Source organism: Ostrea edulis, chromosome 2 (genome assembly GCF_947568905.1).
Source record: "Ostrea edulis chromosome 2, xbOstEdul1.1, whole genome shotgun sequence".
Taxonomy (NCBI): domain Eukaryota; kingdom Metazoa; phylum Mollusca; class Bivalvia; order Ostreida; family Ostreidae; genus Ostrea; species Ostrea edulis.
This window is the reverse complement of record NC_079165.1, coordinates 102,533,034-102,549,977: the sequence shown is the minus strand read 5'-3', so window position 1 is coordinate 102,549,977 and position 16,944 is coordinate 102,533,034. Positions and strand designations below refer to the sequence as shown.

Sequence of the window (16,944 nt, the reverse complement as noted above, 5' to 3'; positions counted from 1 at the left end):
GAACACGACATGTAACATTGAACACCACATGTAACATTGGACACGACATGTAACATTGAACACGACATTTAACATTGAACACTACATGTAACATTGGACACGACATGTAACATTGGACACGACATGTAACATTGAACACATGTAACATTGAACACTACATGTAACATTGGACACTACATGTAACATTGAACACTACATGTAACATTGAACACTACATGTAACATTGAACACTACATGTAACATTGAACACTACATGTAACATTGAACACTACATGTAACATTGAACACTACATGTAACATTGAACACTACATGTAACATTGAACACTACATGTAACATTGAACACTACATGTAACATTGGACACTACATGTAACATTAGGTTTGAGGAGATTGGATTATACGAGGGCAATATTTTTGGTGAATCAGCGGCGTACTCGCTTTATTACCTCACTGACGAAAATGAAAGCATTGATTTTTGTTTCCATTAGAACAAAGCCAAAACAAGAAGAGATGAATGTTCATTCGTTTTGAACACTCAATTTACCACATAAAACAACGCATTGTATAGGATAGGAGGAGAAGCGCTCAGACTGATTAACACATAAAAAAACGCATTGTATAGGATAGGAGGAGAAGCGCTCAGACTGATTAACACATAAAACAACGCATTGTATAGGATAGGAGGAGAAGCGCTCAGACTGATTAACACATAAAACAACGCATTGTATAGGATAGGAGGAGAAGCGCTCAAACTGATTAACACATAAAACAACGCATTGTATAGGATAGGAGGAGAAGTGCTCAGACTGATTAACACATAAAACAACGCATTGTATAGGATAGGAGGAGAAGCGCTCAGACTGATTAACACATAAAACAACGCATTGTATAGGATAGGAGGAGAAGCGCTCAGACTGATTAACACATAAAACAACGCATTGTATAGGATAGGAGGAGAAGCGCTCAGACTGATTAACACATAACCGTCACATATCCAATATATCAAACACTTTCTCAATGATCCATGTAGTACTTCAACAATTTGCCACCTCCATCTACAGCATGTCCAATTCCCCGAAGAACAAAAACTATAAATAAATCATATTTATGATATTATCAACCAATGTCATATTCATAATTCCACAAAAATATGTATCAAAGGATTCTAGTTTGAATTTTCATTAATGAAAATTGAAAGTGGTTGACTTTCTTTCGATCCATAGGCTTCTCTCTCAGATGTAGTGTACATGTATCATTGAAATCTCAAACAAAACAATCCTTTTATACATAGCCTGACTCCTCTACCATCCATTATGGGACCATACATTGGTGTCAGGTATAAAGAAAATTCTGAAGACAAGCAGTCACCTGAATGAAAATAAGATCATCTCATGCTTTGTACTCACTTTAGAAGAGGAGTTCTGTTATTGTAAACTAGTAACAATAACTTCACATGTACATACCTGTACACTCCTCAAATGGCGGAGTTCCGAGGATTGCAACTCCCTTTCCAATTATGTTGAATATTTTTGACAACAATGATATTTTTTTTGCAATTTTAAGGTCTTCAACGACCCCATTAGGGATAGAAAAGGTACAAACCTGGTTTGCAACCTGGTTTGAAAATGTTCTGAATCCGCTCCTGTCCTCTGTTGCGTGAGCCAGATGTCTAACATCACAGCGATCGCGATCTATCTCGCGAGTTTTCTGTCTAGTACGCCTCTTATTGTTTTGCTTTCTCTAAGCAAAACATCGTTGTTTCAATAATGATTCATTTGCGATTTTTGTTCTTCGGTTTTGTAGATAAACAAAACAGAAACAGCTGTAATAGACACTTTAAAAAAGTAAGACCTGAATTTGGTTTAATTTTAGTTTATGTTATCTTTAACGGAATCTCAACCTCTCATCGTTCTGTACAAGGCATTCAAAATGTAATGCATTGAATAACATCCCCAAGAATCCCCTTATTAATCAATCAACAACTGTATTTATTCTTTAAGTTACATGTAACAAACCCTTTTTCTTTATGTTTCCCATTTTCTCGATTTGACTTCCATCCACATGCTGGTGTGTTGTGCGAGAAAACTTGTGACTCGTGCCTATGTAATAAACAAGTTTGCATGATTATGTGTAGACGTTAAAGGTCGGTATATGAAAGCATTTGTATCGAAGAATCCCAGTTTGAATCATCATTTGTATCTTAAAGTAAATGAATGAAAATTGAGTGAAGGATAACAAGTTATTGGACCATGTAGAAGCCTGCTCTTTATAGATGTGTGAGATAAACTTGATTGAGGTGTAAATATGTTTATCAGATGCATGCTTTAATGATTAGTATTTGACATTATTTACCTTTCACTGTTGTGGGTTTTTCCGGACACCCAGTGATGACGTCACACAGTGATCTATCACACTTACACTCGTCCATACACAGAATACCAAAATAAGGATATCGACAGGGAAAGGAACAGTTACCTCCAAATAATCCAGGCGGACACGCTGAAAAAAGAGAGAGAATATTTAACAAATGACTAACAAAATGACATATTGACGGTGTTCCGTTAGGGCCAGCGCTGGTACATATACCTTTCCCTGTTGTGTTGTCTATGTTATTGTCCGGACATCCAGTGATGACGTCACACAGTGATCTATCACACTTACACACGCCCATGCACCGAATACCATAAGAAGGATGTGGACAAGGAACGGAACAGTTATTTCCAAATAATCCAGGCGGACACGCTGATAAAAAATACATGCATTAAAAAGGTTCAGAAATAAAATTTGGCCAGGTTGTAAAGACTTTGCTCGATATTTGACAGAATTATTGGTAAACATTCACAATAGTTAAAGCTGTTTGAAGTACGACTGATCACGAAGTGGATATTTTTTTCTATATATCTCCGTATATAATACCCTATCCAAAGACTACAAATCTATCAATTAAGGTATTAGATTGTATTAGATAGAATATCTAAAATATCGTCTTAGTCGACATTGAAAACATAATCTTGCACAAATATATTAAATACACGGAAATTTGAATAGTCCATACTTATAAACGTGTTTTAGGATCTTTACATTATTTTATTCTTATATATCCACTTATAATTCAAACAGAACCCGTATGATTCGCAGTCCGAACAAAATGGAAGTATTTTTTCTAAGATAGCGGCTTTCGTCCCTTGTATTAATGTGATACCACGTGCAGGGGGTTTAATTAAAAGATGAAAATGAATTAATCGCCAAAACTCGGCATATCTATCAGAATGACTGTACTTTTAAAGAGGATTCATATTTTTATTTATTTTCCACAATCCGGAAGACAAGCCCCTCTGGTAAGATTTGGTCTTCATATTCCAAACAAATCTGATATCGGCATTATTTTCACCTCGAAATCATTCCTTAAATAAATCATCAAACTAATAGAATATACTTGTAGATTGAATAATTATAAGAATGCACCAGATATACATGTACCTTTGCATACTCCTTCAACAGGAAAATAGTTTGTACAGCAAGGAAACCTGGAAGTAATATTCATGTAAAAGATTGAGTGAAATACAATTTATACAATAATATTGTAAAATTACAAGTCCACAAGATATTGTTTTGTTAAAGAATGGCAATGCGGTTCATAGGATCCTTATTCAGTAAATCTAGCAGTATCCTGTTGACATATACAGTAGATATAATGTTATGAAAATATATGCATGATTTTATCATAAATGTAAACATATTATTTAGTCAATCATCTATTATACATCATTATATGCATTCAAAATATGTATTATTTTTAGTTAGGTTTGCTTTTCTGCATTGCACAATCGCAATACAATCGGATTTATTGTATTTTCTCAGTAAATGGTTTATTGAGCGGAATAAAGAAGTCCGATTAAAACAAAAATTGATTGGTAGTTTTACGTCCTATCAAGAAGTGCCACAAATTTAATCTGGACCTATGCTTAACGCTCGTGACGATATTAGTGAGGGTTTTTTAACATGCAAACGCCTGCCGCAACACGGGACTAGTAACTTTTTGTCTAATAAAAATTTGACACCATCTATTCTATATTTACACCACGGGGAAATCAGGGATCCCAAAACTTGTAACATCAAATTTCCATTCGTCTCCTTTTTATACTTTGGACGTTAAATGTTACAACGCAGTCCATGTCTCAATAGATCGGGGAAATATCATAGCTTGTAAAATTACCTAATATCGGTTTGCACCGACAATATATAGGAAGAAACAATGCATTTTCTATCGTTTTTGAAACACAGAAACGTTTCAACTATTACCCAAATTGGAAGACGCGCTCTCATTGGTAAATTATTAGCTCTTCATCGAAGCTAACGCTCTGCCACTGACCTACCGCGAGCGGTAAAACAAATGAGCTTGAAGCAATGCATATTTATTAATACTAAGTGGCAGGTCATACCAATGCACATCTGCGTAAGGAGGTTTTGATAGAATTAACATTGCATTTCTAAATTCCATTCTCGATTGTGGCATCTTGGTAATGCCAACAAAATCTTATCTTTGTTTAAAATATTTAATGCTTCTCAGATGAACATTTTTCTTCATTTAAACAATAAACTGCTTTCTTTGTTGTTTCATCGGGTGATGAATGGACACTGTAGCTAGCATCGCAGAAAAATGTATAACTCGCGTAAGCGGATTATGCAAATTTTTTCTGCAATGCTTGCTACCTTCATCACCCGATGAAACAACAAAGAAAGACATTTTATTGTTTTTGTTTATGTTTTTATTTTTATGTATTGTTCTAAAAAATAAACTAGATTTAAGTTCTAAAATATGACATGGTTGACCCATTCGTTACGTTGACAGAACAGCCAACGCACCCTTTGACCTTGATGACGCTCCATATTTGGTAATGATTACACAGACAGGTGGTACTAAATGAAATTACATGTACATGTATGGCAGTATCTCGACAAGGTAACAACAGTCCGAGCATGCAATAAACCATGTTAAACGTTCACATCAGCAGTGAATACTCACTTTTTGTCTTCACCAATTTGTCCCGTGTTACACTTTCCTGTGGCCTGTATAACAGAAAAAATCAAACACAAAAGAAAACTGTAAATAACAAGGAAATCCATGTCGTGAAATTTCATTATGTAGATTGTACACGATTCGTTAAAGTTCAATGATTTTCTCAAAATGTTGCTTCCTTGAATGTTATGCATACAGCCGTCTCATTAAACAGGGAGTAGGATAATGGATATTTCAGTTTGGATGCTGTCGTGTTGATTTTTTATTTTACCTTCCAATGTCATTTCTTGGACTTCTGGAGAACTCGTACCCAGGAGAACCCGTACCCAGGAGAACTCCTACCCAGAAATTTGGGTACGAGTTCTCCTGGAGAAAAACTTTGTCATTTTATCAGATAGAAATGTAGGTACGGGTTCTCCCAAAGAAAAAACTTGTCAATTGTATTATAAAAATCTGAGTACGAGTTCTCCCGGAGAAAAAACATAGTCATTTTATCGGATAAATCTGGGTACGAGTTCTCCTACAGAAAAAAATTGTCATTTTTGTCATAAAAATCTGGGTAAGAGTTCTCCTGGATACGGGTTCTCCTGGATACGAGTTCTCCTGATACCATTTCTTGTACACCTTAACTTAGAACCAAACCCTGGATCCATTCACACAATAACAAAGTGAAATCTTCCAAAGTCAAGGTTTCCGATCTGAATTCCTAGATAATTTTACTAAGATTAAAGTCACTGTGTCATTGCTTCCACCCAATTATAACTTCTCAAGTAAACCAAAGTTGCTGATACAGGTCATCATTTACAGACCTCACAACCTGAATAGGCGTCTGTAGGATTTTAGTTTTTACACCGGATTTTCCCCAAAGGTGATAACCTGACCACCTGCAGGTGAGACTCACACAGAGGCGGATCCAGAAGTTTCTGAACAGGGTGGGAGGGGGTAGTAAACGCCTGAGTGTCTGAAGATTGTCTTGAGGCCTCCAGTGGTGGAAACCTTGATGGTGGCCCGAGGGACAAAGCCCCCTGAAACTGCATACGGGGAAATGATGTACACATTGTTACGTATATACATGTATATAATTAGGAAAGTCAGGTCAGTTTATTCACTCAGTAAACCATGTCATGGTACATGAAAACATACGTACATATATACAATGACGTTGATATGGGTGAAACAGATAGTACATGTGGAGAACATATTTGGAAAAGAAACATTCATAGCTTATTAATAAAAATCGAATCACTACAAGATCTATGCATAATTTCACAAAATTTCGTAATGTTTGGACCAGGTTAAAAAAATCTTCACTATGCTTTACATTCTGAAATATAATGAAAGTCGTCTTCAATTTACAATTTCAAAACTACAATAACGTTCATTTCTCTTTCTGCCCCACTTCGACACGAAGGTGACATGTTGGGTTGTACTTCTAACTTTTACAAATTTACTTGTTAACAATGTAAATATTGTTGTATTGAATTCCATGTGGTGGTTTTCAGTACATAAATTTTCAAAAACAATCAAAATATCTAGCAATATGGATGATTTTCTTCCGCATATGAGTGTATTTCACTCCATTCCGGATATCAATATGGTTATTTCTGTTCACTTTGCATTAATTAGTCTTGTCCCATACCCATAATTCCATTCGCCCACTCTCTCCTTCGGTAGAAAATTGTGGAGGAAAGGATCATGCAGATACTGTTGCATAAAAACAGTATTCATCATTGAATTATTATGCAATGTTGCTTGATTCTGCTTGTCGTCGTATTTTGGCATGAATAAGTATTTGCTGTGGGAAAATGGGGTGGGGTCGGTCCTCTAAGGGAAATTAACCGTAGCAAAATATCCTGCACAGTATATCAATTACTTAATTAATGATATAAAATCTGATGCATGTTTTAAAATTAGGATAGTGTCAATTGGTGTTCATCTACATGTTGATTTCATTGATAAGGGGAACAAACTGTTTCTTGGTCATAGCATTTTCAAATATCACTGGTTATTTTATTTTGTGCTCTCTTCATTTTATTTTTCATATGCTTGCCTTGCGCAAAGCAATGGCAGATATACAGGGTTTCAACAGGGTTCCTAACCAACCCCCTTTGCTTGAAAATTTGTTTGCGATAAAAATAATCATTTTGTGTCACTATGGGTTTACATTCCTCCTTTAGGGACAGAAAGGGTATTATTTAGATTCGCAATACCCTTTATAAAAAAAAAAATCTGGATATGCTGTCACTGGTGTGAAGTAACCTATATTAACACATGTATTATCCGATGTCGTTTAAAAGTATAATTATACTTGATATACAAAATTAGGTATGTTTCTTTATGTACAAGCAGAAATAATATTCTTAACTGGACATATTTTTTTTAACAATTAATCTATCATTAGAACCATAATATAGAAAATCCATACTGTTTGTAGTAGACATACCGAGTTTGGCCATGTTCTATTGTGGTACATTTGACCTTAATCAATGAATTTGACCTTTATATGTCATAGCTTTGACCTAGACCTTTAAGAAAGTCTTCATCTGGTATAATTCTAATGTTACATGTATGATAGACCTTGCTGTTGTAGGCAGTCAAGGTGACATATAGACAAAATTGTAACTACGACACCAAACCAAAAAACAAAAACAGAAAAAAACCCAATCAAAAACAAATGAACTCATCATACGGGAAAAACTGTCTCTCGTCATCAATGAAATTGTGACGTCACATTTTCAAATGATCATGCCTGTTCAATCCATAATGTTTTTAAAATAATCAAAAATATCAATTTTATTGCGAACGTATCGAATGAAATGTTTGCATCAGATAATGTACTCTGACGTACACGTGTGTATTTCAATGCTACTTGAGAGATTGAGAGGGGAGCGTAATGATGTAAAATAAGTCCATGTTTCCAATATAGTTTCTGTATATTTCATTGGTTGTCTCTAGAAATCAAGTCAAGACCATATGCCCCTGACCTTCGATCTCTAGGAGATACGCGTGCGTCGTGTCATTTGGAATATATACCATATCATTGACATCGTCGGAAACGTACGGTTGATTACGCTTCGTTCCTCTCTCCAACGTAATCAACCGTGGGTTTCCGACGATGTATCATTGGTAGAATGGAATGTTTCTTCATAAATGTGCTTAAAAATCATCAAGTATACATCTTGAATCGTGCATATTTCGAAATTCGTTTCAATAATGGGTATATGTTATGCATTATATTCTCCACAATTCACATTAAGATATATTGGGGTTTGATCTTCGATGTGTTCCTCAACGCACTTTGAATTGTAGTACTGAGAACGTGAACACTCCAGAACGGGATTTTCAGAAGCATTTCGTTCATTTACAGTATCGTCAAGATCAGACAAAACCTCTGCATACTCGTACTTTTCGTCTTGGTTCTCCGGTCTGACATATCCGTCGGAATCCTCGGATAAATCGTTTTCCTCATGATCGGCCATCTGTGAGTCGAAGGAAACTGGACGATCAGCTCTTCCAAAGTGCCTTTTCTTGTTTCTGGACCTCGTACTTTTCGACACATTGTTTCGTTTCGATACATTATTTCGTTTCGACACATTGTTTCGTTTCGGCACATTTTTCTGCAGGATGTCGGTAGAATTTTTAACACAGAAATATGTTTTATGATTAATTCTTAGTTCGTAAATCAAAACTAAGACTGTTGTTAGTAGGCACAACACAATGACCCCCAATATAAGCAGGGCAAGGAACAGATTATAACAATTACACATCTCATCATTTTGAATACTTTCTGGACTCGTGGTAAGTACATGTTCGATTATTTCGACAGTATTTTTCACTGAACGTATTGTAGTTTGTGATGAATTCAATCTTTCAACATCATCTTTACTTCCATTCAATGAATGCACTTCCTGTCTCGTAAACATTCTGTCAACTGGAAAAAAGAAAAGTTTTAATTTAGATGTGACATGATATAGGGGTCACGGCGGGTGTGACGGGTCGACAGGGGATGCTTACTCCTCACGGCGGGTGTGACGGGTCGACAGGGGATGCTTACTCCTCCTAGGCACCTGATCCTACCTTTGGTGTGTCCAGTGGTTCATGTTTGCCCAACTATCTATTTTGCATTGCTTATGGGATTTATGAGATTGACCACTGTTCGTTATCTTCACCTTTTATGTATACATGATATAACAGAGTTATGTTATAACTACAGTGAATGTATGGGGAAAAAGTTGAAGAAAAAAAATCCTTTCGAAATACCAATCTGATCAATTCTAAACAAATTCAAATTTTCATCAAATAATATCACATTGTTATACACATTGCATTTGAGTAATATTAAATTTCTCCTATCATCAAGCGGCCATTCAGACGGATTACATATCAGACAACTGTTTATACAAGGTTATTCATCTCGAACAAAATTCAATGTTACATGTATGAAATAGATGCCATTCTATTTTGAGTTTAAAACGCATATACATTGTATTGAAAGAGTTGGCAGTAAAATAACAATATACACTAGATTAATTTCTTCATAACTTATGATTTGTCAACATTCACCGTCAGTACAAGTTCAATATTCCACATAGTATACCTGCCACCGAGTAGAGATGGACGGTTCCAATTCTATGAATCAAACACACTGGCGTTTTTCAATATATTTTCTCTTCAAGATTATATTCGTCGAAATCATCAAACAGAATAGCTAATCCCGCCGCTGTGGATACTGTTAAGGTATAGGACGTTGTTTGGCTGTGAAATAGCGCACGACTGTAAACAACACACTACACCACATAAGTGCTCTCTTGTTATTGATTGATTAATTTTATATTGTTTAACGTCTTTCACGAGAATATTCCACTCATATGGAGACGTTCTCTTTTTATCTACAAAAAACCTACACAACTTAAACATATCACGATTTATATTGCAGGAAATATATCATACTGCAAGTCACTTCAATGGTTTCACCTCTAGAAACTTATTTTCAATATCATTTTATTGAAAAGGGGTTATCATGAAAAGTGCGATACCAATATATTTTTTGCACTTTACAAGCATCAAAGGTTTTGTATGTTACACGCTAGTATATTTCGTAGATTACAGTATTATCTAAGCTCATGATAATAAAAGCAAGTGATGGTAGGATAGATAGCAATCATTTTTTCAGGTCTGAATCTATCATCAATTAGGAAATTTTGATTAGCTAATGGTGGTTCTGAAATCATTTTCAGTCAATTTAATAATGTGCAGTAATATATTATCAAACTATCGACATGAACAATTCTTCCTTAATACATTAGTGGTGGTTTTTATCGTTCTTTTTTCAAGTGACACATGTCGATGTATCGAAGGATGGGAAGTTTTTTCTGGAAATGAAATTACTGATATTAATAACACTTTATTATCCCTCTTCACTTACAATGATTAAAGATAGTTCAACATTGTATTTCAGAAATTCACGCGTACAAAGATTTTGTTCAAGAATACCCCCTGAGGCCAAAATGCTTAACATTACATTTCAGAAATTAACGTGTAGAAAGAATTTATTGAAAAGTAATCCCCTATGAGGCCAAGATATTTTTGTTGGAAAAACCTTCGGGATTGGTTTTTATTTCCCAGCAATATGTCGAGGTCAAGAATATCTTCTTCAATAATTCTAGCGTGGAGGTACATGTATTTATGTTTATTCTACTTCGGTAGTGTTTGTAACACGGACAAAGTACAGTTTCCCTCTCAGGAGACGTACAATCAAAAGCACATGTCGTCAAGTATGAAATCCCCGATAACCCCATTGACGCAATCATGCAGTGATTTTATTGGATATTCAATTTCGGTGGAACACTGTATTATTAGATACATATGTGACTTCAATATTTTTTATAGAATGTCTAAAGATTTTGAGTAAAAGCATTCTCTGTATAATTTCCCCCGGAACATTCTTCTACAGTTACGACGATGTCCGGTCAGTATAGTGGACACATGTAAAACAATCGCTTTTCACCTCTGCCACCAGAGTTCGGTCCTTAGGATCAGCAGTGTATGTGTGTGAGAGGGTATTGTGGTCGCTCACTCGGGTTTCCTCCAGGCATTCCGGTTTCCATCTACAGCAATAACCCCCTTGCACGAATACAATTAAGTCGTAGAACTTCTCTGTTAACGTATACCAATATTGATCGATTGATTTTATCTTGTTTAACGTCCCTCTCCAGAATTTTTCACTCATACGAAAACATCATGAATACCGGTGAAGGGCTTCTAATTTAGGCCTGTGTTCTGCGCTTACGGTCATTAAACAATGAAGGGCCTTTAGGGTGCCACATCTACTGTGACACGGGACATCCGTTTTGAAGGTACTCTCCGAGGACTCGTGTCATTCACACCTTCATGCCGAGCGTATGGCGATGGAACTGTCACTACCTGCTTTAACGACTTAGGTTTGTTGCGGCCGGGATTCGAACCCCGACCTTCCGTATGCGGGCCGAACGCTCTACCTCTAGACCACCGTGGTGGTTACGTAAACGGATAGTGTAAACATTCTTAAACAGTACATTGGAAAATATTTTCCCAATTTTCATACGATCCATGTAAATACATATATATGTCCTAGTTAACTTGTATCTTTTTTGTGTACTCATAGTAAAGTTACCCTATAATTTCCATTTTGTTTAATGTAATGAAGAAATGAACCAAGTCTGTTGTCCTTAATTGTACTTTGGAGCATTGTTTCAATAACGTTAACCATCTTCCAAATCAAATCGTGTTTCATGATATTGATTTTTTAAAACTACAGTTAACTCTGGTTATTTTAGTGATATTTCTTTTGAGATGTACGTTTACTACAAAGCCACAGAATCAAAGATACATAAAATACTTTCTTTATAATTTACACATTTATTTTTCTACAAAACGATCAAACCACGTAGAATCAAATGACGTCCAAGTAAATGTCATTTTGTTGCACTGATCCACTTCTGCCTGCTGAATCTGTTGACACGCTATCATCTCGTCCATCATCTGAACACGACAGAATGCCATCTCCTCCAGTACCCGTATCGGAAGTGACGTCATATGAAGATTCCAAAATGTCGGTGTAAAGGTGTTTTTCTTTTTTGGAGGAAGGTTCTAGGTACGATTCTCTATTTTCGTCATCAGAACTTGCGTTTTCCTCGTCTCTTGTTGCGTTGTCGACTGTTAGGTACATATTTTGGGAAATAGTTTCATGTAGTGTATCAATGTTTTCCAGTTTGATATCGTCAGATATCAGCTCCCGATAGAGTCCAACTTGCTGCATTTCCTGCTGTCTCTTTTGTTGTTGGATTTCTTTGTATCCGCCGTCACTGTGCTCTGTTATTTCATTGTAATGTCTTGCGATCTCCAGTGGTGCTATTTCACCTGCTGCTGGGATTTCATGATAAGTGCCACTCTCTTCAGATGGTGTGACTCTCTTACGTTTGCGTTTGGACCGCACTTTGGAGCATATTTGAATCAATGAGAAAACTAAAAAACAGAGTATAACAGCACCCATTCCTACCATAATCATTTTATATGGGAAAGGCTCGGTCTCCTCTTGCATAGAAAAAATACCATTCCTCACTGTTGAATCAAGTAAATCAGTTGTTTTCAGACTGCTTCCTGTAGATGTTTCATGTGCGTATACCGTCATGGTTGTTTCTGAAAATTCAATAGAATACATCGTCACTCAATCATATGGATATACACGCAGTATAAATTCGCATTCATTTAAAAAAAATTGTACTTTTTTTAAAAATGATAATATTTAGTTCACAATAAAATTTATCTAAACATATGTGAATCTTTTTTATCAGATACTATTGTAGTCACGCTATTTATTTTCATTCATTAAAACCACACCTGTTGTCATTTGAGAAGATGCTGCCGGCGATGTTGTGATGCACCCAGTAGCAGCAATGCATTGTTCTGGTGGACACTTACAGAAGTAACCGCAGCGTTCACCATACAAACCAGTGGGACAGCGCTGGGAACAGTTCACCCCGTACGTCCCGCCTGGACACGCTGTAAAAAAAATCTCCACGTCAGAGGAGCCGTGTAAATAGGAAGTAAATATAACATAACAGATCTTTGCCATTTGTTTCTAATGATACTTAATTGATTCGAAATGTGAAGAACAATTTTAAATGATTTTGAGTTATTTCCAGTTTGATAAAAGTATATCTTTAATGTTGATTCTTATTTTTGTTAATAAAATACTTACGTTTACAAACACCTCCCTCCAAATAAAAGTTAGAGCAACATACAATCCTACTGCTCAAGGAGCTGATTAAAAAAAAAAAAAAAAAAGAGAAGACAATTTATATTTCGCAATTACTTCAAGTCATGTCCATATCAAATTTTGATTTTTTTTTTCCAGAATCATCTTGGAATCGATTTCATTCTCTTATTTTTTATTTTCATACCTGTTACATCTTCCGAAATCCATATCAGACCGCAGATTAACTTTGTGCTTTTTAACATTTCAAGTGTGCTTATTAATCAGTATCCGGTCAGGAAATCATTCCAACATCAGGTCATCTTTAAACGATTACATGCAATCTATAATTAGAATTGTAAAATACACTGAAATTATTTCCTGTTTTGACGGTACCCATACTTCGGAGGAAGATATAAAAAAAAATTAAAGGGAAATTTTCACTTATTTTCTCTTTGTATCTTAATTAAATTATCAATTTTGTAATGAATTTAATTTCTTTTGATTACTTCCATTGATTAATAATATAAATGCTTAAACGATTAACAAAGACGTTTTCCTCTCGTCGTCTCAGTAGAGAAGGAGTCATTGGAATCGGAATACCTGGTGGAAACCCACGTGTCCAAGTGGATGACCACAATACCCTCTCGCATAATTTAACCACTGTTAATCCTCAGGATCGAACTTGGGTCGTAGCGGTGAGATGTACTACCCGGACAACCCACATCCTATTTTTCAACCGACCCCGGGTCGATTGTGGTCGACATGTATTGATGAGAGATCGAAAATAAATCAACAAACACGAAAATTATATCAATGAATATTATTGACAATAATAAACCTACACGTATCAAACGGCAATTTGAATTATCCCCTTTTGTGGGGTTAGGTAAAGGTCAATCGGTGCATAGCCAAGTTTTCCTTCGTTACTGTATCAAATGTATAAGAGAACAACTATAGCTGATTAATATGTTGATGGAGCTACCCGTAAGAGCAAGCCACATGCATATGAGCGGATCTATATAAATTCTCCCCAGGGAAGTGGGTTTCACTCCATGCATTTTTAGGGGTCCAATTGAAACTATGGACTAAAACATGTGGCATTTTACAACTGCAAATGCCTACAAATAGTCAAATATACAAGTATTCACTTTCTTCCTAGCCCATAGTTGGTGGGTTAACCCCCCCCCACCCCCACCCCACCCCTTGCATGCGTGCCTCAACCAATGAAATTAAGATATGTGATTTAATAGAAAACGTGAAACGTCGGTGGTATAATGAAAATTACGCTATACGATAATAAAAATCACCATTTAATGGCAAGGCGGTGATAATTTTAAAACAAATATCTAATATTTTTTGTTTATAAGCTTCTATTACCCAAACTCTGCTCACCGTAGCTCGTTTTTGCTGTCATCAATATCTGATAAAAAAAAAAAAAAAAAAAAAAAAAAAAAAAACATAAGAGTGATTGAGATTGAAAATTGTGTCATTTATTACTTACCATCTTCAACAGAAGATTCTGGGGGAAATCAACTAATGCAATTCTACATCAAAGTACTTGCAAAGCTAAAAGTCTGATGTCCCCCAAAGAAGACAAACTATCGAAAATGATGCAATGCAATTCAATTTATTTGCTCAAACCATGTTAAACGGTACATGATGTACAAGAAATAAAATACATGCAAGAAAAATCGTCAGAGGTTCGTATATGGAACAATGCAACTTTCTTAGATACCAGAGGGGAACATAAAATACAATGTATGTATAAATAAACATAATAGTAATACGTTTAAGAGGTAGCAGAAGAACAATTACGAAGAACAGACAATCTCAAAAATATGAGAAATAAAAACACAGAAATTTCTTAATATTTTCATATCTTGAGTTGACAATAGATAAGAAAACTATGGCGAACAAATAAGGCTATCACAAAAAATATAACTTTATCAAATGACAAATAAACAAAAATTATCTAAAATCATCTCTTATCATGACCAAGTAATAAAACAAACATGTAAAATCAACATCTGAACACATTGCATAGCATCACTAACCCACATTAAATGTATATAGAGGGTTGCGTAACACCGGATTATTCTTTAAAATTGAGGATGAAAAGTTGGGGTGGTGGAGGTTTGAACAAATTGAAAGAACTTAGATTGACTTCCAAAAAATTGTGTTAACAAAATCCCATGTATATGCAACAGTTAACGCGTGTCCAAGCCAGCGATTGGCTACAAAAACTAGAGGCCCTCAATGAGGTAAAACTCTGCGAGGTCCCAAATGGGATAACTGACATATATATATACGCTTTAAACATAAATGTTATTATGCTCCATAATATTGATTCCATGTACAAAGTGTAGAAATGATCCAACACAATAAATGTATGTATTGACGATACTCTTGGGAATACGTGTACGTGTTTGTCTTTTATTACCATCTACTGGCTGTTACCATGGTCACCTTGTCTGGTAACATTGATATTCATAGTACGGGCAGTTAGGGCCCGTGTATTGATTGATTGATTCTTGCTTAACGTCTCGCTTGAGAATTTTTCACTCATATAGAGACGTCACCAAGACCGATGAAGGGCTTCAAATTTAGGCCTATGCTCGGCGCTTATGGCCATTGAGCAGTGAGGGTTCTTTAGCGTGCCACACCTACTGTGGCACGGGTCATCCGTTTTTAAGGTCACTACCTGTTTTAACGACTTCGGTCTGTCGAGGCCGGGATTCGAACCCCGGCATCCCGCATGCGGGGCGAACGTGTAAGGTATTTCATACAAGTAAAGCCATTTTATGGCTCTTTCTCGTGCAGTCTGGACGGTTTTTGTTTTTTTTTGTTTTTTGTTTTTTGCTACCTGTCATGGGTGATTCTTGAGACGATATTACTTTATCAGAGAACAACGACAACAAAACAAGTCCCACTCACCCACCCATCGTTATCACAGGCACCTGAAGTATGGATATTACTACCCCCCCCCCCTTTTTCATAATTTTTTTTTTGGTGGCAATAATTTCTCTGAAATGTATGAATTCCCAGTCTATCTCATCCCTCTTTCGATTCATGTAATCGTTTCACGCTTTTTGTAAGCTTTAAAGATTGGCCTTCTACCGGTATAATAAAATACACAAGGTAAGAAACAAAAATTTGTAAACAAACAGGGGGTCCCCGTTTCCGGGCACATTTTCCAAGTAATTACAGCGTTACCTAAGGAATTTTGACGAGCGGCAGGTCGGGGAGATGTCATACTACAAGTCTCTTCAACTCAAAACCCATCTCATCTCTTTTATTTGACACAATCTTGCGTGCATTGATCGGACAGGGCTTCATCTCTTCCACTGGCAGCCAAAAAGGAGGTCACAGACTACGAATTTGTTGTACACGCCGTGTGATTGGTTCGCAAAGACATTGCTTAGTCTCGGGATCATCCGAAGGGTCTCGGGATTATTCGCGGACCAATCACACGACACGTTATAAATTATAAAGTCATTTACGATTTATTCCCATAGTTTAGAAAATCTCTTGTTTTGATTTCGTTCTACTGAAAACAAAATTCAATTATATTTCATTCTTTTAATGAGGTAATAAAGTGACTACGTCGTTGATTAACGAAAAAATATAGTCCCCCTAAAAGCCAAGTTCCCAATTACCAAGTTTAGCGTTCAGTGTTATGTGCATCTGT

General features: G+C 36.0%; 2 protein-coding genes across 2 annotated transcripts; both read right to left on the bottom strand.

The window, feature by feature from the left end:
- Positions 1-322: 322 nt before the first annotated feature.
- LOC125680954 (multiple epidermal growth factor-like domains protein 10) lies at positions 323-10,673 on the bottom strand. The gene is made up of 7 exons (XM_056155832.1): positions 9,618-10,673; positions 5,027-8,951; positions 3,481-3,527; positions 2,587-2,742; positions 2,353-2,499; positions 2,016-2,099; positions 323-1,088 (listed from the first exon to the last, which is right to left on the bottom strand). Exons 2-7 carry the CDS (start codon positions 5,212-5,214, stop codon positions 1,015-1,017), a joined length of 696 nt encoding a protein of 231 aa, XP_056011807.1. The 5' UTR covers positions 5,215-8,951; positions 9,618-10,673; the 3' UTR covers positions 323-1,014.
- A 1,224-nt stretch (positions 10,674-11,897) lies between these two features.
- LOC125680953 (uncharacterized) lies at positions 11,898-13,596 on the bottom strand. Its single transcript, XM_048920806.2, has 4 exons — positions 13,462-13,596; positions 13,260-13,321; positions 12,899-13,060; positions 11,898-12,697 (listed from the first exon to the last, which is right to left on the bottom strand). Exons 1-4 carry the CDS (start codon positions 13,482-13,484, stop codon positions 11,952-11,954), a joined length of 993 nt encoding a protein of 330 aa, XP_048776763.2. The 5' UTR covers positions 13,485-13,596; the 3' UTR covers positions 11,898-11,951.
- Positions 13,597-16,944: the final 3,348 nt, after the last annotated feature.